The sequence below is a fragment of the Miscanthus floridulus genome, chromosome 6, assembly GCF_019320115.1.
Source record: "Miscanthus floridulus cultivar M001 chromosome 6, ASM1932011v1, whole genome shotgun sequence".
Classification (NCBI taxonomy): Eukaryota; Viridiplantae; Streptophyta; class Magnoliopsida; order Poales; family Poaceae; genus Miscanthus; species Miscanthus floridulus.
The window spans coordinates 120962766-120984348 of record NC_089585.1 but is presented as its reverse complement, the minus strand read 5'-3'; the positions used below and the strand labels follow the sequence as shown (position 1 = coordinate 120984348).

General features: G+C 44.3%; 2 protein-coding genes and 1 pseudogene across 4 annotated transcripts; 1 reads left to right on the top strand and 2 right to left on the bottom strand.

Moving 5' to 3' along the window:
- The first annotated feature begins 7897 nt into the window (after positions 1-7897).
- On the top strand, positions 7898-12661 carry LOC136461138 (serine carboxypeptidase-like 27; annotated as a pseudogene).
- Positions 12662-13206: 545 nt separating this feature from the next.
- LOC136456772 (uncharacterized protein At4g08330, chloroplastic-like) lies at positions 13207-15227 on the bottom strand. 3 transcript variants are annotated; one of them, XR_010759520.1, is made up of 3 exons: positions 14761-15227; positions 13575-14251; positions 13207-13335 (listed from the first exon to the last, which is right to left on the bottom strand). XR_010759520.1 is itself a non-coding variant. In XM_066456743.1 (2 exons), the coding sequence occupies exons 1-2, from the start codon at positions 14805-14807 to the stop codon at positions 13798-13800; spliced, it is 501 nt and encodes a 166-aa protein (XP_066312840.1). In that variant the 5' UTR covers positions 14808-15227; the 3' UTR covers positions 13373-13797. The 3 variants fall into 3 exon arrangements, 1 of the variants encoding a protein (XP_066312840.1); XR_010759521.1 differs by having other exon boundaries at positions 13257-13335; positions 13646-14251; XM_066456743.1 differs by lacking the exon at positions 13207-13335 and having other exon boundaries at positions 13373-14251.
- Positions 15228-15923: 696 nt separating this feature from the next.
- On the bottom strand, positions 15924-19113 carry LOC136459355 (uncharacterized). The gene is made up of 3 exons (XM_066459220.1): positions 18736-19113; positions 18259-18604; positions 15924-16197 (listed from the first exon to the last, which is right to left on the bottom strand). The coding sequence occupies exons 1-3, from the start codon at positions 19050-19052 to the stop codon at positions 16132-16134; spliced, it is 729 nt and encodes a 242-aa protein (XP_066315317.1). The 5' UTR covers positions 19053-19113; the 3' UTR covers positions 15924-16131.
- Positions 19114-21583: the final 2470 nt, after the last annotated feature.

The following is a 21583-nucleotide window of genomic DNA, read 5'->3' as shown; positions in this document are numbered from 1 at the left end:
TGAAATTGTGGCACAACCGCCTAATCTAATACCTCTCATGAGTACTTGTCTTCCATTAGACACTAAGTACTCAAGGGAGGACACTAAATTACGCAATTCCGTCGAGCACAACCCAAGGGAGAATCCGAAAATCTATATTTTTCCATCAGGATCACAAATGAGAGAATAAAGCTTACAACATTCTTAAGACATTTCTTACATCGCTTTCCATGCAACATCAGAGTATAATATTTATTGTTTATAACAACGGAATATAACCATGCTATCAGAGTTTCAGCGAAAATAAAACCACTTAACGATAAGTTAAACATTAACATGATGATCCGTTATATACATCATAACAGGTTATAAGTTTTATGGGCATTAAATGAGCTAATGTAGCATAGTATAGATGTGGCATAATATAGATGAAGAGAGCGATGATTAAAGTTTCATGAGATAAAATGAATTTCATGAGGATAAAACTTATCTATACTGTTTCAATTATATGGGAGTCTTAGGAACTGGGATATGAAATCTCCCCTTAGACTCACCTTAGTAGGATCGTAATTCACAACTCACAAGCTCGGTGAAAAGATAAGTACTCCCTCAATTTCATGAAAAGTTGCATAAGCATTAAATAAGCACCAAATTAGTAGATATGCTAAAATGACACCCTACTAATGAGGAAAGAGATTACCAAAGTTTTATGTGAGTAAAATGACACAATATTATTAATATTTATGGCTACTAGTAAATATAATTTTATATTTGGTAATTAAATAATGATATTCAATATTAATATTTTTATATAAATTTGGTCAAACTAAAACCGCCTGGAAAAACTAGGAGTTTCGAGTTTTTTCATCGAGCAACTACAACTTTATTCCGGGACCCCACCGGATACCATGAAGAACACGCGTTCCTAATTCCCATCTCTGAACGCAACGGGTGCCAGAACCTCAGCTATAAAAACGCACGCCTCCTCCACAAACCATCCATCCATTGGGCTCTCGCCTTCTGCACTAGCAACGCGAGTTCCCCCACCAGGAGATAGCAGAAGCCTACGACTGCGGGCTAGTAGAGAGAAAGGAAGCGAAGAAGTTTTGCAATGGAGTGTGGGTACCCCTGCAACGGCGGTGCCTACAACAAGGAGAAGAGGCCGCCGCTCAAGAGGGGCCAACTCAAGCTTCAGATAGTTAGGATCCTGCTGGGCAACCTCATGGCGCTGGCCGCCAAAAACAAGTGTTGTGGCTTCGGTAGATAAGTGAGCAGGAGCAGTGCTTGCAGTAGCAACTATCTAACTCAGTTTGAGACTGAGGATATGTATCCTTATCCTGTGGCGCTTCATATAGAGACTATGTAAACCGAAAAGTTCATGTTTTTTTCTTTAATTTGGTACCTTTTCATGCCAAGTTTTGCTCGTTTTATCACTTCTCTTCTTCTCACCTCTCTTGTAACTAGGGGTGAAAATGGTATGGATATTTTCTAACCGTATTCGAGACCGGAACTGCCATATCCGAGTCCGGATATTCAACATCCGATACCGTATCCGTATCTGAATACTTAAATCGCATATTTATGATGTCGATATCTAATCATATCCTATCCGGCATGGTTGACACTATCCGTATTCGAATCCGAATCCGAACAAAAATATAAAAACAAATGCAATATCAGTGATATCCGTCCGTACGATCCGTTTTCATCCCTACCTGTAACGCCTTCAAATTCTCCTCTTCTGAATTAAGCAAACCTACGACGTCGCTCGGGCAATCCATGAATCACGATTCTCTGCAACTGGAACTATCTATGCTTATCTGGTGATAAACTAATGCTATGCATAACATAAGACTATCAGAATACTTCTCATCTAGGTGGATGTTGATGCCCATTTGAATAAATTTTGGTTCATTTTGCAATATACGTGGATATACATTTCAAACACACCATCGCAATATTTTCTTTTTTTAGTTGCTTCCTTTAGATATGTCTTTAATGAGTTAGTGTGCCTTCATATAGTGGTGGAGCGTGGGGATTAATTAAGGGGGGTAGAGGCTAAATTGATAATAAAATTAATGTATGATTTTTGCAAGAGGTCGTTGATGCAAATGCCTTGTATTTATGCAATATATCTACAAAACAATCTACTTTTGAGCTGTGTACAAAGAATACTAGTAGTTTCTCCATATAATACAACCTAGTTTAGAGAAGAAATAAAGTATACATGTGGAAAGGACCTAGTTTCACCTCTGAGAGGCTCCACCAGTGTTGTCGTAGGAGTCCATCTTTGAACAGCCCATGCAATATGCTTTTGTTTGAACCTAAAGCTTGAGCTAGAGACCTTATAATAGACGTTCTGTGCGATGGAATTGTTTGAGCTTGTGACACGTCAGCATCAACCTTTTTCCGATCACAATTCTTAAGCTTTCTACTTTGAGTTGGACTAAGATCCTTTGACCCAGTGCCAACATTTGCATTTGCATGTCCATATTCATTGCTTGAGTCATCCAGCTCTTGGTGGAACACGATGCCCACTTCCTCACCACACTCACCATATCCTACTCCATGGCCTTAAAGTAGGCATTAAAACAAACCTCCAGGTTAGTTGTTTAGTGCATATTGCCATTCACACAATATGTGCATTCGATAGTGGATAAAACTTTAGCACGATAGGTTCTAATCATATCAATTAGCTTATCAAACGAGTTTAGAAAAGTAAATCTATCGGCACAAGCGAGGTTGCAAAAATATAATGCAAAATAAATCCAAAATGGTGACTTTTTATCGAGGTATAAAAAATCGTGTGCTATCTCCTAATTCTTGCTGGATCCCCTTGCAAGGAATGTTGAGCTCCTAATTGGATAATCCTATGCATAGTCGATGTGTCTTTCTCCACACAAAAATGGGTCTTTGCCTTACCTTATCCACCATGGTCCCCTCCGTCTCCACTGAGTTGGCCAGAAGGCTGATGGTCTCTCCTACCTTGCACAACACCGGTCGCCACTACACAAATGACGTTGAAGGGTCTTGCAAAATTTACAAGCCCTAGATTATAACTCTTAGTGTGTGTTGGTGATCTATTATGCCAAATTTGACCTCCAACATATCTTGAATAACCGCAATTTCAAAGCTAACACCTAGAAGATCTTTGCTGAAGCTAATTATTTCCATAAGATTTGATGAATCCGAGTACACCAAGAACTCATTACCTAATTTGAGCATTTTTGGACAAAGTCACAGGTCAGCCTAGGCCAGTTTGTGTTAGCTCCTCGTGTCCCCTTTGCTCCTATGCAAACAAACACAGACACAATACATCAAGAATGTGGGATGGAGGAACAATGATCTAACACGAGCAGGCCTCCGCTCCTAGATTGAAGGGCACCACACCCAGCACTACGAAACAAGGACATTTTGGTCCACTGCTCGGCTCTCATTCTAGTTTGGCGGAAAGGTGAAAAGCACTTCAAATTTATTCTCAAACTTTGCTCAAGAAGAGCACAAAGCTAAAGCAATTGAAGATGGTTATAGTGAGTTAATTGTTTATCCACTATGAAATAAATGAACTTATTTCCTCCTTTTACACCTGTAGGGGCATCAAGTCCTATTTCAAGTTTATCCTTGGCTGGTCCCTACACATGCACACCAACTATCAACTTATAGGACAATCCAAAGTGTCAGTAGAAAAGGCGGTTACATAAGGTGAACACCCATAGGTGAATCAAATGAGTTTGGTCACCCTGGATCTTGCCTCCTCTAGCATGCCAGCTCACCAATGAGAATGCCTTGTGAATACCTAGTGAGGCCATATATATAGCACGTTAGCGCCACTCTTTCAAACATGTGGAAGAAGAAGCATTTGAAGCTGAAGTCCTACCACACTACTCAGAAATATAGAGAGAAAGGTGAGGTGAGAGTGTTGGGGGAGTAAAAGTTTTCACCATTCAACTTATTCTCCACATTGTACCTCGGGGGAATTAAGCCCAATGTCGAGTGAGTTCCTATCTTATGTTCGCCAATAGATATGCTCATTTTATTTGAGAAACGATCAAGTTCTTTACTTGTTTGCTACGGGCATTCTCATTTGTAGTAAAATAGCATGTAGTTTATTGTGAGTGTATTTATCAATAGCTGTGGTATAGATAGTTACCAATAATGTGGATGCGATGTCTAGACTAGAAGTTACCTTGGATTGCACTCAACCCCATATAGCCATATGAGTCAGTAGGTGGTGACAATCCTATCTATTCTTTGTATCGCACCATGTTTGAATTGTTGTATAGGGACTTTACGCTAGTTGTTGTTCACCCTCACCGCTTCATGGTCATGACCTCCTTTTGCCCAAAGTAACAAAGCTAATGAATGCTACAACCTTATCGGATAGAAAGAGCGAAATGAAGATTTTGATAGATACTCTCTCTACCTAGTGTAGAGATCATGTGTCTATGGCCATGATTTGAGTATAGTTTTGGTGAGTTGATGATAACCCAATCACTAGGTCTAACATGTGCATTAAGATGTATTCACATTTTTCAAGGTCCTAGGGATGAAAGAAATCAAAAAGAAAAGAAGACATTGAAACCAGAACAAAGAGAATTTTGAATTCGGCTTGTCTCGTGACTCTATAGCCTATAAAATTGGTATGATATCAGTTTCCAAGTTTATATATTTTCACATGATTTAATGTGAGTCAAAGATCATAAAAGATGGAGTTAGGAGCAAAAAACTTATGGCCAAAATATCGAACATCAAACAAGTGGAGCTTACTGATGTTCACCGAATGATCTGTCAAGGATTTCAACTGATCAGTTACAAATATTTTTTCTAGGATATTGTAGAGAATTTCATAAGCTTTACAAAAGTACAAGATAATTCAAATCTGAGTTCAGAGGTAGGAGATACGACCAATTTATCAAGACACCAATGTGTTGAAATTGTGAGCAGAGAGGAAGATCTAGTGCTATTTTAAATCGTGTGATGCATTATTTTTTAGTTTTTTTTCAAAATCTTGTAGAGCATTTCACAAGCTTTAGAGTACAATATCATAAAAAGGGACATCAGAGCTACGAGGTATGGCCAAAATACCAAGAAGACAATGTGTTGAAATAGTACCACCACATGATCCGATGCTCACTATTTTTGACCAATGGATCATCCAGTGATGTCTAGTAAATAGTGCACACAATTACAAAGTACCACTATATGATTCGGTGCTATTATTCATGGGTCAGCAGATATTCATGTTATGTCCAATAACGGTGCATAGAGTCCACATAGTATCACTGTATGATCTGGTGCTACTATTTCATACTACAAGTCATCTGGTGCTCACATGAGATTGTGATCGTTGGAGCAACAAGTAGTTTGTTTGGGGCTATTTATACCTCTCCAACGGGCTTTTTCAAGTGTACCGGGGACCATATAAGCTACATGGACTTGCCACACTTGAAGATACACTCCAACATTATATGAGACCTTGGTGATCATATCAAAGGCATAATGAGAGCAATTAGAGAGTGGCTATAGTGCATGTTTTTAAGCCTTGCTTGAGAGGGAAGTTGAGTTGATCTATTGTAAGCTTGGGCCGCTAGGGACCGCGATGCCATTGTGATTTAGCATAACAATGTCGATCCTTCAATCTTGGTGTGGAGTGACATCGACTTGTTGTGCAGGGGACTAGGGCAGAAGCTTGGTTAAGAACAAGAGGGGCCATGCACCCCTTGCCTCATGTGCTCTCCACTATATAAATAGTAACTATAGTACTGTTCATGTATATGTGACTAATGATTGATTATATAGACTGCCCCTCCTCCTATCTTGGTCAAGCTCTGCCACTATAGGGATGATGAGACCCCCTCCTTGTTGAAGAAACTCCATGGCCAATGACACCTTGGTGACTGAGAGAGTTGGGCAACAAATTGTGAGCCTTAGGCACTTGTCTTGGTCTATAGTGGTCTTTGTGGCTTTCCATCACCATGACCCGGGGTAAGGCTTGGTGATTAGGAGCATATCCTTTGTGGAGCTCGAATTTGAACTAGGGATTGTGTTTTGGCAATGGATAACATGGGATAAATGTTCGTCTATGGAGTTTTCCCTCTCTTAACTTATTATTTACCTTATGTACTTAAGGTTCTATTGTGTGCTTGACTTGTGTGGCCCTACCTTTTCTACATTGTCATAGCCTCATTGGTAGGACTGGCTCTAGTTTGTAAAAAGCTTGTGGGTTGGTTAAGAGAGGGCGCACTAGAAAACCTAAGGTGCAAATCATGCTAGTTACTTTATACATTTTTTCTAGTGTAGATCAAGTTGTCTCAAAGTTTAAGTTTATTAAGTAACCCAGTTTAAACCCCCTCTGTCTCACGTATCCCTACACCCATCAATATCATTTTTATTGTCTCCTTCATCACCATCCTAAGTCAACTTAGATTTGTGCCTAGCACACTTCTCATTCCATGTGAAAAATACTCTAGAATACTCTCAGGTGAAAGCCACATCACTATTTGTTGGGTATTGGCCCAAAATTTAGAAGCCAAGGGTGTCCTCAGAGTTATCTAAATGAACGATAGATCTTCTTGGATTTCCATGCCTTTAACATCCCTAGAAGCGAATCATCCTTCATCCTAATATGAAGACCCATTGAAAAACCTGTTGAACCAAACAAAAATTTGGAATGGAAGAGATTTTGTTATTTTCGCTCTGACATGCAATACTAGAGTAGAGTCAGAACCAAAGTCGGACCATAGAGAATTGGCTATCATTGCCACTTTAGCTGATTTGGCTCAACCAAATTGGGAGGAAGAAGTCGAGCACCTCATTCAAAATGAAGAGCCGAATACATATATGGAGCTTGATAAATAGGAACAAAAGCAAAGTCCCATCTAGCTCAAACCTTTACAAATCAAAATAAAGTTTAAAGGAGGAGGAATGACATTCCAATAAAATAAGAGGAACGAGTTGATTTCTCGTTAGACCGATATTTGCTGGCAGATGTGTATTAACTATAGAGAACTAAATAAGAACTTTACACAGTTATTTTTGTTACTAGCTAGCAAATCACCGGCGAGCTCAACGTTGGGTAACCCAATTTTTCAACATGTATAATTAGTTGTACCCTTAAATACCATTGGTAGCAAAAATAATGGGTATTTAATGAATACCATTGAATCCCTCGCCTAACATATGTATGTAGTTTGCATGTATCGACTAATTCAACAGAAAAAATAATACTCCTGGCCCTCCATTCCTAATATAAGACGTTTCGATTTTTCTAGGTACATTGCTTTTTTTCTATGTATTTAGACATACACTATATCTGTATAGCAAAAGCTATATATGTAGAAAAACAAAAACACATTATAATTTAGAATATAGGGAGTATAAACTAAAGAACCCATTCACTCGGTTTAACATTACACCCAAACAACCGAATCACTACACCCAAACAACCCCCATCCCAAAACAACCACAACAGTTCAAAAGGTTTAAAAGTGAAAAAATTCTAGTGCCGGGCTCCCTTAAACAATCGTTGCTTTTCCGACTGCTGCAATGACTCGGTGGTCCGGTCATTGCTGTTCTTTTGGGGGAAGAACATAGCTCTACTCCTTGTCATCATTAGAGCTTCGCCCGCCGAAGCGCCTCTATTCCTGCGCCTGCGCTGTCGATTACCACTTCCCCCTGAAACGAACCATGCATGCCAAACAGCTCACACGATCCCTCACTCACATGCCCTGTAGCAGTCCGCGTGTTTGGTTTGTTTTGGTTTGCTTGGCCCTTTCTAGTTTCCACGTTCATTCACGCATGCGCGCACGCGACTGGCGACGGACGCCGCTGCTGCCGCGGAGCAGATGAGATGAGAAAGCGCCCCAAGCCCCGCGAATTTTTTCCCCCTGCCTCCCGCGCGGTTTCCCTCCAACCCTCCATCCCATGTGCGTCATTTCAGCCGCTTCCGCCGCCCCGCCTTCCCCACGGCACAGCTCGGCTCGGCTCTGCTCTCACGCGCACCACCGGCACCACCACTGCGCCACTACCACTACGCTCCCCCGACACCCCATTTGCCGCGCTGTGCTGTAGCACGCAGGTGTAGACGCCGCCCGCCTAATCCTGCGAGTTTTCTCGGAGAGGCGCGTTCGGCCAGGGCTGGTACTGGTACGGCGCGCGATCTGATCCGGCCCTTTTCCAGTTTTCCCCCGGCGCCTGAGCTGTACCCGTGCCAATCAATCATCGAAGCGGGTGAGGAAATCTCGGCACATTCGGCTTGTACTTGCCCGCACCTACCGCCTTTGCCGGCCGCGCCGCGCGCTGCTGGTCAGAGCCAGAGGCACCGGACGAGGTCAGCTGCCTCCGCGGTTCCGTCCTCCCTTTGACGCTTCAAGGAGACATCGCTCGAGCTCCTGAGCTATCCTTGGTCAATGGGAGTGGCTGAAGGTGGCGTGCGGACCTAAAATCCCCACTGAAATCAAGGCAACTGCTCAAGCAATCTCCCTGGTCAGTGGTCAGCAACAGCAGTAGCAGCTGGAGTGCTGTTGCGTATACTCCGCGAGTGCAAGGACTGTGCTGGGTGCAAGCACAGTTCTGCTTCCACTGCTTGAAATCTACTTCCACTCCAGTGTCCAGTGTCTTAAAAGATCTCCAGGGGAGAGCTGCATTGGCAGGTTGCCTCTGCCCCTGCCCAGGCATTGGAGCTTGTCGTCCCCAGTGGCAATGGGTCACCAATTCGCGGCTTTGGTGGTGGTGCTGCTGCTAGTGTTAGCGGGGGTGGCGGCCATGGCCACTGCTGACCAGGAGAGCGACCGGATCCGCGAGCTCCCGGGCCAGCCGCCCAACGTGGGGTTCTCGCAGTACTCCGGCTACGTCACCGTCAACCCGACGCGGGGGCGCGCGCTCTTCTACTGGCTCGTGGAGGCGGTGCCGGCGGCCGGGCCCATCGCGCCGCTCGTCCTCTGGCTCAACGGCGGGCCTGGGTGCTCGTCAGTCGGCCCGTTCCGCATCAGGCCGGACGGCCAGACTCTCTACCTCAACCCCAATTTTTGGAACAAGGGTGCGTGCTCTTTGAGCTCAGTTGGACATGGAATCGATTCTGCAATGCTGGTGCCGGATGTGGCTGATTTGTTTCCGGTTTGCTTGCTTCACGGTGACTGCAGCGGCCAATTTGCTCTTCCTGGAATCGCCGGCCGGCGTGGGGTTCTCGTACTTGAACTCGTCGCTGGACTGGATCTGTACACCGCAGGAGATGCAAAGACAGGTAAAACTGATTCATGGCCATTCTTGTGCGAGCTGCCCAGTTACCTTGGTTCATCAAGAATTCAGGTACCAACCTCTTGTACTTGCCTTTGTCTTGTCTTGTAGCACTGGATGCCTATGCTTTTCTCGTGAATTGGTTGGAGAGATTCCCACAGTACAAGTACAGGGAGTTCTATATTGCTGGAGAAAGTTATGCGGGTAAAGTTTGTGTGTCACAAGTCGTGAATTATGTTTGCTGGCTCATTTTGGTGTGAAAGAGTTGAATTGTTTGGCCTCTGGTGCTTGCAGGGCACTATGTTCCACAGTTAGCCCAGCTCATATATCAAAAGAACAAGGGCGTTCAGAATCCGACAATTAATTTCAAAGGATTCATGGTAAATCTCAGGCTCCATTGTTATCTGTACTAGTTCCACTTTATTTATGCTTGTTTCTGAAGTTTTGTAATTCCTGAAAAATTAAGGTAGGCAATGCAGTCACTGATGACTACCTTGGTACCTTTGAGTATTGGTGGACTCATGGTCTGATCTCTGACAAGACTTATCACAACTTGAAGGCGACATGCTTGCTTGAATCGTCACAACACCCTTCACCTGACTGTGTCAAGAACCTGAATCTAGCCAGTGCTGAAGAAGGCAATATTGATCCTTATAGTCTGAATACAAAGCCATGCAATGACACTGCCTCTCTCAAGCTTGGCTTCGGTGGACGCTATGTAAGTGCCTTTCTTTTTTTCATTTTTGAATTTCCATTGAGTAATCTTGTTGCGATATTGTTTCACATATCTACTTTTCCAGACTTCCATTTCTTAATCACTGAAATAGTGATTCCTTTTACTTTTGAGACCATTCACACTCAGCAGAGAGCAATGCAATGTCAATCACCAGATGCTACTGAAACTCGGATGGTCAAGCATGATGCAATTACTTTAACATGATGCAGTAGCTCCATTTAGATACCAAATTAACACGGAGCATAATAAACAGAATCAGTTTTCTGTCAACCCAGTTAGTTAATGTTAGTTTTGTGCTGTAGTGGTTCAGAAAAGAGCAAGAAAGGTCCATCACAAAAGCAATCATTATTTTTGGCAACAGCCAATGGTACATAAGGTAACTGGATGGAGTAAATAGATTCACTAACAAGGAAATATACAGTTTGTGCTTGCTTATTACTTCGGGCAAGTTTGTATATATGCACACAGTGCATTTATCCAACTGTGACATCTAACACTTGATCTTGCGCAAAAAAAAAGGCATCTAACACTTGATTATTGATTCTACTGTGCATTTACACTTGTGTTGGACAATTTACATTGGATGTACTTCTATGGAATAAATGGATACAGTTCTGCAAATCTCTACTGTGAATGAATTTATGTTTGTTCTTTTTCCTAATTGCTGTTCATTAACATTGCCTTCTAAACTTGATTCACTGTATATTTGTATCAAAGAAGATATTTGGGTCATTTCCTTTCTATGTCTAATTACATGTTCCCATCCACAGCCTTGGTTGTCCAGAGCAGGGGCGGAGCTACAGGGTGGTCCGGGTGGTCCATGGACCACCATGTGCTCGGCCCATACAAAGCCCATAGATACAGGAAGTTTGGATCCTGAGCAGCCAAACATCAAATACATCGGAGCGTCTACGGCCTTTCGCCAATACGCGTCGTGCGGCCCTTCGCGAATATGGCCGGTCTACACCCCTTCGTATCCCTTGCTGTGTTGTGCGGACGTGCGGCGGTGGCGGTCCGGCGGCAGGCGCCGGACGACGAGCGACCAGAGGCTGTGAGCGACAGCAGATGGGAATGTAGGTACGTCTCCGGTCTCCAATTAGCCTGCTCGTTTAGTCAGGTTTGTTTTTTTTCCTCCTAATCTCTCCCAGTCTGAAGGAACGCTGAACGCAGAACGCCCTAACTCATGCAGAAAACCTTATTTTATGCTGTGTCATTAGATTACATTATTGGAGTGCACGGTAACATTGGACTATTTAATTTTAATCGTAGGATAGGATTTTTTTTTCTGTCAATTGATTATTGGAATGGTAAATTAAAACAATATTTTATTCTCTTGCAGACTTACTGAATATGAAGAGGAGCGGTGATATTGCCTCTCTTCTTCGAAAAATAATTAAGATGGGTGATAGCCTCCTAGATGATTGTCTAGTGACTTTTATTGAGCGGGATATCTTCTTACAATTGAGTGATGGAGATCATCCACACTTTCATGGCTATTGGAAGGCGTAGGCCTGACAAAAAGTGTGGTATTGTTCTTCAACTATTACGGGCATGTAATATGAACTCTGTATGTCCTCTTTTTCTTTAGTTGCGTTTTGCAATTCATGTACTTCGTCTACCAACATGTTAAGTTTATAGCGGTTATAAAAAAAAAGACAATGGATCACCATAGCTACAAATCCTGGCTACGTCAGTGGTCCAGAGCCTATGATCCTTGTACTGAAAGATATGCAAATATTTACTACAACAGGCCAGAAGTGCAGATGGCATTGCATGCAAATACAACTGGAATTCATTACCCTTGGCACACATGCAGGTTATAATGATTGTACTTGACAGTATACATATATTTGATGTTCCTTATTTAGACATGTGAACTCATGTACACTATCTGTCACAGCGATATCGTTGGATCCTACTGGGCAGATTCCCCAAGATCTATGCTTCCAATCTACCAAGAACTGATAGCAGCTGGTATCAAGATCTGGGTTTTCAGGTGAGCACCAGGTGGCTTTAGCCTCTCTTGTGTTATTTTTCATGATAGCAATTTTACTGGGTGTGCTCACATCTGATACATATTTTGGTCAGTTCAAGGTGAGTGATATCATTAGTTATTATCTATAGGTGATTTCATGTTCTGTAATTGTAATATCATTTTACCATTTAATATTGGTATTGAACTCCTTGTATAAATGGATGTTTTCTCCAAACATTTTAACTTATGAATGAATCTTTCCTCTCTTTGGGGAAAAAAACTTTGAACCTTCTCTGAAGCTAAGTTTTCATGCAAAATAATGTGTTGTATTATCATGGATTGCATTGACTATTGACTTAGGTGCATTTTTCCTCTTTACCTGTTCACAGTGGGGATACAGATGCTGTGGTTCCTGTAACTGCGACAAGGTACTCAATAGATGCTCTCAAGCTTCCAACAGTGGAAAATTGGTACCCTTGGTATGACCACGGGAAGGTCAGTACAAGAACAGTGCTCTATTAAGAAAATTCTGGAGCAGAATTAATTTGCCAACTTAATCTTAATGGCTATTTTTCTGATGTCACAGGTTGGAGGTTGGAGCCAAGTTTACAAAGGACTAACCCTTGTAACCATAGCAGGTGTAGGACATGAAGTGCCGCTGCACCGGCCTCGACAAGCTTTGATTATGTTCAGACACTTGCAGAATAAACCAATGCCAACACAATAGCCAGTCGAAGCAAAATTATAGTGTAAACTACCAGTCATATTTAATACTTTTCAATTTCTTTTTACTTGATTTGATTGTTATTGTTACAACATATTATTCAATTATCTCGATTGAATGTATGTATGCCCAGTAGCAAATAGGTATACCTGAAATTTGTACTGCTGGAGCTAAAGAGCTCCACTGTATATGATAATGATGATTTTTAGCATTATTGTCCTTCGCCTTCAGTCTTATAATTTGCTTAAGAAAATAGCTGCTGTTTTTCCTATTTGCATATTGTTTTTTTTATCATAACCATGTCGTCCAACTAAGGTACTAGTATGAACCCACCTGCCCCTGACCCCTTGTTCTCAGTGAGCTGCTGCATATATAAGTGCCTTAATTTATAAAGAAACTGCATTGTTTGTGGCTAACAATTCTAAGGGACTATTTAGCTCCTAGAGCAGCTTCTAGAGGAGATTTGCCAAACCGTTTTTTACCCAAAGAACGTGATTCTATTTTGATTCCATAAAGTGATCCACTGAAATGAACTAGAAGGGTTGCCTATAATCAATTCTATATAGAAATTGTCATAGAGAACCACTTCTATCCATAGATTCTCTTCTCTCGGACAATCACTTCCCATAAAGAATCATGAGTTGGACTTGATGTACCAAACAAGCCTTAATTGCGTAATTTGGATGCCTACAGTAAAATTCAAATACTAATGAGTAAATTATATCACTGTACCAGTAAATGCTTTTTCTCAAGAAAGGAAGAATGCTAGAAAGCTAAATCATTCGCACATGCAAGTGAGACAAGACTAATCAAAATTGCAATTCCATGACATAATACAAACGCTATGGATCAATCGAAATACAGCAAACTTAATCATTTTCCTAGCGCCAACCAAAATTTCAACAACCATGTCGCTGTAAACTTACCGATGTACAGAGGAAACAAAGAGCCACTACAAACAGCAAGATGACTGAAAGCAGCATGCAGATGATCAAACCTCTGAAAAGTCTAGGCATGCCAAGATGTCCCCTTGCTGCATTTTGTCCTCCTGCACTGCATACACCACTCACATCCCCAGGTTGCAGCAAATTCAAATTCAACCAAGCTGGAGGAAGAACATGGCGCAGCACCAGCAACTCGACACCTGCATCATCGATGTGTGAAGGGAACAACAGCAGCAGAATCTTCTGACGACGGCTGCAGCGCGCTGATCTTGATCACGTAGTTCTTCTGGCTGGACACGATGCTGCTGCGGCCCGAGCCCAAGCCGGAGCTCCGGCGCATGTCATCCGAGGAGCCGTCGCCGTCGAACAGGCTGGAGCTGGAGTCCCTGGCGGCGGCGTCCTCCTCGTCGTAGGCGTTGCCGATGCGTCCGCCGCACTTGCGGCAGAGCAGGCGCGCCCGCCTCCTGAAGAGGCCCCAGGAGCGGGTGGAGCGGAAGTAGGGCATACAGGTGACCTCGTCGGTGAGCGTGAACCGGCTCTCGTCGACCGCGACGAAGGCGACGACGCCCTTCTTGATCTGCTTGCGGTACTTGGACCCGATGCCCTCCGTATCCCGCGCCGAGGAGCTCAGGTTCAGCGCGTAGCCGCAGTACCCGCAGCTGCCAGTAAACAGTGGGCGAGTGTGAGTGAGTGACATGTTGCCAGCCAGGAAAACCACCCGACAGTTGCAGGTGCAGAGGGCGTGAATGCTGGTACTTGAATATCTGTCGCTTTTGCAGAGAATTTGGCAGGTGTATTTCTCAGTTACCCTAATCAAAACCTTAAGTAAAGAGTGACACACCGAGTCTGGGTTTTGAGTATGAACTGGGGCTTCCGCTTGTTCTTAGCAAGCTTGCAGAGGCCAATAGGCGAAGGAAAATGATTGGGACAATTCGCATCAATCGCAAAGAATCGGATTCGACACACAGTAAAACGCCAAATACTGCGGTTCTCTGTGGAGAATCACATAGCGAATAGCAAAGAGAATGAATAGCAGTAAAGCGCAATTGAAACATCCCGTACTTCCTAGCGAGGATCAACGGATTTGAAATGTTTTGATCCAGGGCGGCAACAGAAGAAGGAAGTTGGGAAACGGCAGAGAAATAACCGAATCGCCTAGGAATCGAACCTGTAAGTGACGTCCTTGACGGAGTAGCTGTCGAGAGACCTCTCCATGGCAACGATTATGGTGGCTCGCTTCGCTGGAGCAGCCACTTTTCTCTCCTGCCGATCAGAGAGAGAGAACAGACGGGGTGCGACGAGTGCGAGTGGGGAGCGGGGGCCGTTCTCCTGCCGCTTTGTGCTTTTTCCTTGGCCGCCGATTGCTTTTACGTGCGCCGCTGCTTATTATACACTCCTCCTGCTGCTAGTTAACCAATTCTTTAATCAGTATCCTAGTTAATTAACAAGGCAGCGGCCAACCGGAATCGGCCAGCGCGTCATGGATTTAGCATGGGCGCTGGCTTCTGCTCTGACCAAAGCGCCATGCTATTGCAGCGACGGCCGTGCGGATATGGATGCAGGATGTCCAGGGTAGTGGAGGCGTGGCAACGTGACTAGTGCAGCGAAAAGAACCAGGGGGGCACGCATGTTTATACGGGGGGGGGGGGGGGGGGGGGGGGGGGGGGGGGGGCGGGGCGGGGCCGCGATGCGCTATCCTCGCCTGCGCGGCCGTGAGCCCGTGAGACACCCGGAGAGACCGCGAGAGTTGGGCGGCACGTCCGCACGGCACCGGCGCACCGCAGACGCCAGATCGTCAGGGGGGCGAAAATTGCGAAAATCCCCGGCCACGACGTCCAAATCGGCACAGGCGGAACCGCGCAGGACAAGCGTAGGCGAATTCATTGCGGAGCGCGATGTTGTTGTGACTTGCTGTGATTGGCGCCAGGTGGAGGCTGAGATTAGGTGCCCCGTGGGCCGTGATGTTTGGTCAGCGTCTCTACTTTTGCTCGTCCACGCTGGTCAGCGTCTCTGCTTTTGCTCGGCCATGCTCTCATCGGCATCTTGTGCGTCGATTTGTCATGGTTTTTCATCTCAAAGCTGAGCCGTCGTCATTGTTGCTGAAGATTGAGTATAGGTAGTATGGGAACCTATCCTCGATATCAGGAGTGAGCAAGATAGTGTGTACCAATACTTTTTGGTGGCTACATCATTGGCTGATCAGTAGTACAGTTTCAAACGTCTACAAAGTTTTTTTTCGCGATCGGGCCATTCACCCGTTTCTAAACGTCTACAAAGTAGGGACAGAATTTTCCCTTCATTTTGGTTCCAGCAAAACAGGAGGCAATCTCATGTCTCAGTTTCAAACATCTTGAAAGTAGGGGGAGTCTTCCCTTCATTTTGGTTTTAACAAAACATGATGCGCAAGTTTGAACAAACAAGGACCTCAGATGTGCATTTCTACACAACACTTTACAGTTTACATGTTGGTTGTTCACTACAAACTTGTAGAAGATCAGCCAGCAGTCTTGTCAATGATGTTCGGATTTGCGAAATGTTTTTAGTCCTCCACCACAAATGTTATTCCATCATGTTTCTTGAAATAGTGTGTAGTATGATCAACAACCTGCAAAGCCAGAAATGCAGCTGTGTGAAGCAAATGCAACGTTCTGTGCTCAACGTCAGATTACAATAAAATGGAAAAATTCTCACTGTTTCAGTAAACATTCAGTTGCATACAATGAATTTATCCATAAACAATGGAATAGTAAAGCCACGAAATTTCATTTCATATCATAAGGATTTCACAGCCTTGGGAGACACTGGTAAGTCAATTGGTAATGATGATATTTTAATCCAGAACATCCTAGCTCGTAAATAGCCAGAAGTAGCAATTTTAAACTTTTACTTGTGTTCCAACTTCAGCAAACTATAGTCCAAATCTGGTTATAGATCGTCAGTCATTTGCTGTCAGAATTCAGCAAACAATAATCCAAATCAGGTTATACGTCAGTCATTTGCTGTCAGAATAGTTGGGACTCCATCAGGTTTTCAACTACAGAAACAAAACAAAAAAAAAATCTAGGACTGCCGGCTAGTTTCATAGACAATAATTCAATTTGATAACATGGTCATTGTTACCACATTATATTACCGTATATGAACCAAGTGAAGGCTTCGTTAATCATGATATGGATACTTCACAAGCTGATATGTGAAAAATAAACAGAACCAAGTATATTTACAAGCGAGTTAACAGGGGCTATTTTTGCTTAAATTGTTTTATTAATCAATCTGTCGAATCAATTGTTACTTGCACAGGTATTAACATATGAGATTTGCATGTGTTATTTAAAGCAGATAGGTGAAGTCTAACAAAACAGGTAGGACATTAAGTGAGCATAGTACAGAAATGCAAATTCATCATAATGCTCCAAAAAGGCTGAAAGAAAGGAAATCGCGTGACGAATATACGAGAACATCAAATATGAAATCTCTAAAACAGAGACATACATCTCCATTTATCTACAGTAGTATGAGCTACTTCTGGAAGAAACTATGCTTAATATTGAATCAGCATGCTCTCATGCTCGGTTCATTTGAAAAATATTGAATCAGCATGGTGCATTCCAAACAGTGGTATATTGCTATCGATGTCTAGACCCGGTGATATTTATGTGTGTAGTACTGAGTACACTGCACTACTTCCAGGGTTTTGCTTGCTAAAAATATACCATGCTCCAGGAGAACATATAACTTCCAGGTTACAGGTTAATAACTTGCTTACTTAGCATTGAGATGACAAAACTACAGAGACCTTATGATATGATTACTTAATGCCAATAAGCGAAAAATGAACAGAACCAAGTATTTACTAGCAAGTTAACAGGGGCTATTTTTTGTTAAATTGATTTATCAACCAATCTGCCAAATCCAATTTTACTTGCACAGGCTATTAACACATAAGATTTGCATAGGTTATTTAAAGCAGATACATAGGTAATGTTGATTTTGCCCTTGAGGGCATATTATGCCCCCCATATGCATACACCGTTGGATACACATGGGATGCGTGTGCAGTAGGAGAGAGCACGTGCATCTAACAGTGTATGCGCATGAGAGCATATGCCCTTAGGGGCAAAATTTCTGCGTCCTACATGAAGTCTGACAAAAGAGGTAGGAAATTCAGTGAGCAACTGAGCATAATACAGAAATGCAAACTCATATGAATGCTTGTTGGAAAGTCCAAAGAGGCTTTTAGAGTTTTAGTTAGGTGAATCACGTGAACGATACACAAAAACACAAAATATTAGGAATAGCTAGATATCTCTAAATCAGAGATATCCATCTCAATTTATGTACAGTAACCATACAAGCTAATTTTGGAAGAGACTAAGCATGGACATTGATCCAGCACCGTGCCTAGGGTCGGTGAGATGTATGTGTGTAGACCTGTAGTACTGAATACTGACACTACTTCCAGGGTTTTGATTGCTAAATAACTATCACGCTCCAAGAAAACATATAACTTCCAGTTTTATAACTTGCTGACTACTTAGCATTGAGGCTACAAAACTACAGAGACTAAACTAATAGGGACCAATGTGTAACACTTTTTCTGTCAGGATCACCCGACACAAACACAACAATGAACTACTAGTGTCTAATTCAGTAATTTAGCACTCACGTTGGTGTTGCTCAGCTCCAGATTATAGAAATCAACAGCATCCGCCTTGAACAAAGGCCCGGCATGCCAGGTCCCCTTGTTCAGCTTGAGAAACTTGGAGCCGGAAACCCGGAACACGCAGACCTCGGCTGGATCAGGAGGCAGGTAATAGTGCCCTGCGGGAGACTGTAAGAGCTTCCTCCCCTCCGGGCCACTCTGCTCGGACGCTCCGTCCACGATCGATGGCTTGGCCACCCCGACGTACCAGTCCTGGCCGCCGATAGCGCCCAGGCACTGGGTCACGCTGGCGTGGTGGGTGATGTTCGAGAACTTCAGCGGCCGGTCCTGCAACCGCATGATGTAGAACCTGCGACGGAGAGAAGGGAGATGAAAAGGCTCGAATCTCTGGTCAAGTCCGGACGACACGATCTGAATTGGACTTCTCTCGTGCGGGAATTGGACTTCCCTCGTGCGGGCAGGATATAGTGGATTACGTACCTTGGGATGCCGCGGCTGAGGTCGAGCTGGGCGTCGTGGGGGCCGAACTCGTCGCCGTCGGGGGAGGCGGTGATGACCTGCCCGAACGAAGCGAAGGACTCGGGCGTGGCCTCCACCGCCCGCAGCTTCACAACCTTAACCTCCTGCCTACGTTCCATCTGCGCGGGCTGGGCGGCGCTGGCGCGCGCGGCGGCGGTGCGGGTTTTTAGCCCTGTGACGGGGGACGGGGTGGAGCCGGAGGTGAGGGGGGAAGCGGTGCGGCGGCAGTGGCTGGCATGGAGGGGGATGCACCCGCGGCCCAGGCCCAGCGCCTGCATCTTGGATCCTTTTTTTGTGGCTAGAGTGGCCTCAGGAGGACCGAAGAGCGGAAGAGGTGAAAAGCCCTGCGTCCAGGAAGCGTTCCACTCAAAAAAAAGAAAAGAAAAGAAAATATTCTGGCGTTCTTCCAGTTGCTGTGGCATTGCATGACGTGCGCCGTGCGCGTGTTCCCCTACGCGCCACGCGCCAGCCCTGTCCACACAGTGATTTGTCATTATTTTCCGGGTAGTTTGTCATTATTTTCCCCTTGGACACGCCAGCCGCTTGAACGCTTCCGGGTTTGTAAATTCGTACAAAGTCCAGTGTGCCTTGTGAAGAACAACAGTGATTTGTGATTATTTTCCGACCCAAGTTAAGCTTTTGCTAAGATTGAGCGTAGGGTGAAGGTAAACATCACCACATCATGTCCAAACGCTTTATTACGCTTTCTTTTTTCTTGATCACGTAAAAGGTCTGCGCGGCTTTGTACTAAGATAGAGAAAAAGTTTAATACAACACATCTTAACGACGTCCAAGATGGTTAGAAAAGATCTACATGGACGCTCAGACCCCATAGTGTACTGAAAGCTATGTTGTTGTTACATTGGACACTGATCAACCTAAATTACGGCGCCGGCTAGGAGTCTATGCCCAGGCTGCCAAGCGGCGGCGGCGCTGCTTGCATGGACCAACGTCGTTGTCTAGTGGGAACAACTCATGTAGCGCCTGCATATTACCGAGGTCCCCGCTGTAGATTCCTCGTACGTCTTCAGAGCCGATATCGAAGGAGACGACATCCCGCTAGTTAGCCCCAGACGCTTCAAGACAATGTGATCACCTCGTTTGGACGCCGGAATATATGATATGCTCTACGGCGCTATACACCTGCTCCTCTTGGGTAGCGCGGTTGGTGCACATTCGTCGTGGACCGTGACATCGGGCAGCTCCAGGGTTGGCGGCTGCCTCGTCTTTGTTATTTGCTCAGTGATACGCTTGAGGCAGTCTGCCGGCCGACGTCATGGCCATGGTCATGGCCCCCCTATACAACACTGGTAGAAACGGTAGGCACAAATCGGGCGAGCGCTCATGGTGTGCATGTGTACACGGCAGAGACCACAAGAGTGGATTGTTCGTTTTAAAACCTCCAGATAACAGAACATCAGCTAGCTGCCTTGCAAACTCGTTTCTGGAGGCAACATCCGCAACACACTGCATCAGCGCGGATCCAGAAAATTCATGAGGGGCTAACAACACTGCTGCTCGATTTTAGTCTCAGTCCCCTACACTATAAGAATTTGGCTAAAAATTTTATAGGGGCTCTATAGAGGTTCCACTTTCTGGTATGGGTAGGGGGGCTTGAGCCCCCCCCCCCCCCCGCACCACCGTTGGATCGACCTGCACTGCATGTAATCGCAAACTAAGCTCAGCCCTCGAAAACAGATACCCATCTGTTTCCTGAAATGGTGTGATGTGTGATCAACAATCTGAAAATAATAGAAGAGCAGTTTAGTGAAGCAAATGCCACAGTTCTAGCTCGGATGCATAAATAAAGACAGTACACAGCCAGACTTAGCAATTTAGGACCTCTATTTTTCTTTTTGCGAGGGAGAGCATCTCTATTTCTCCAAGAGTTTCCAATAAAACCCCTGAATTTAGGATTTTGGGCAACAATAGAAAAAACTCATCAACCAAAAAAGTTATAACTTTTCTATAGTTCATGATAATTTTTTCATAGCTTACCATGATTTTTTCACAGCTCACTACTAAACCAAACAGACCCAAAAGCTCGCTAAGTGGTCTTACGAACTGTCGAGAGAATATCGTCGGCAGTCCTCCGATGGGTATTCTATGAAGGTAGATTGATCGGTAGAGGAGCGTGTGATCAAGAACAAGAAGGCAACAGAGACACACGAGTTAGACAGGTTCAGGCCATCAGCGTAACGTAATACCCTACTCATGTAGTATGTTGGTTTGTATTAGCTATCGTATGATATTGTGTGACTTTGGAGGGGGTCCCTACCCGCCTTATATAGTCCGGGGGTAGGGTTACAAGTCGGTTAGATCTGAGAGATAACCGGAAAGTAATAACAGATTACAGGAATCTTAAGATCATACGTATCCTAACAGATCTCGTAGTATCTTCAGGATATCTTCCCGGTGTCTTGTGAGAGGCGCCGAGCAGAGTCGTGCCCCATAAGGCCTCGTCTTGTGGGCTGGGCCGTCCCTGGAGGCGTAGCCCATGTGGTCTGCCGTGGGTATCCGGGGTCATACCTCCCACAGCTAGTCCCTAAGCGCCTTATACCTGTTGTGCAACGCCGTCTTGAAGCTTGTCTAGGGCATGTGTGAACAAAGCTGAAGCAGTCAAAATCATGGTCCGACCACCAGTGATGAGTTGCCGAGCAGTTGTGAGCAGTTGCCGAGCAACATATACCATCACCGAGCAGCGTAAACCGTAGCCTGAGCTAGCGTAACCTAAGTACTGGCTTGCCATAAGGGTGTAAGGAGCTCAAGTTCAGAATCGAAAATTTCTTCGCAGTGGACCAAGTGTGCC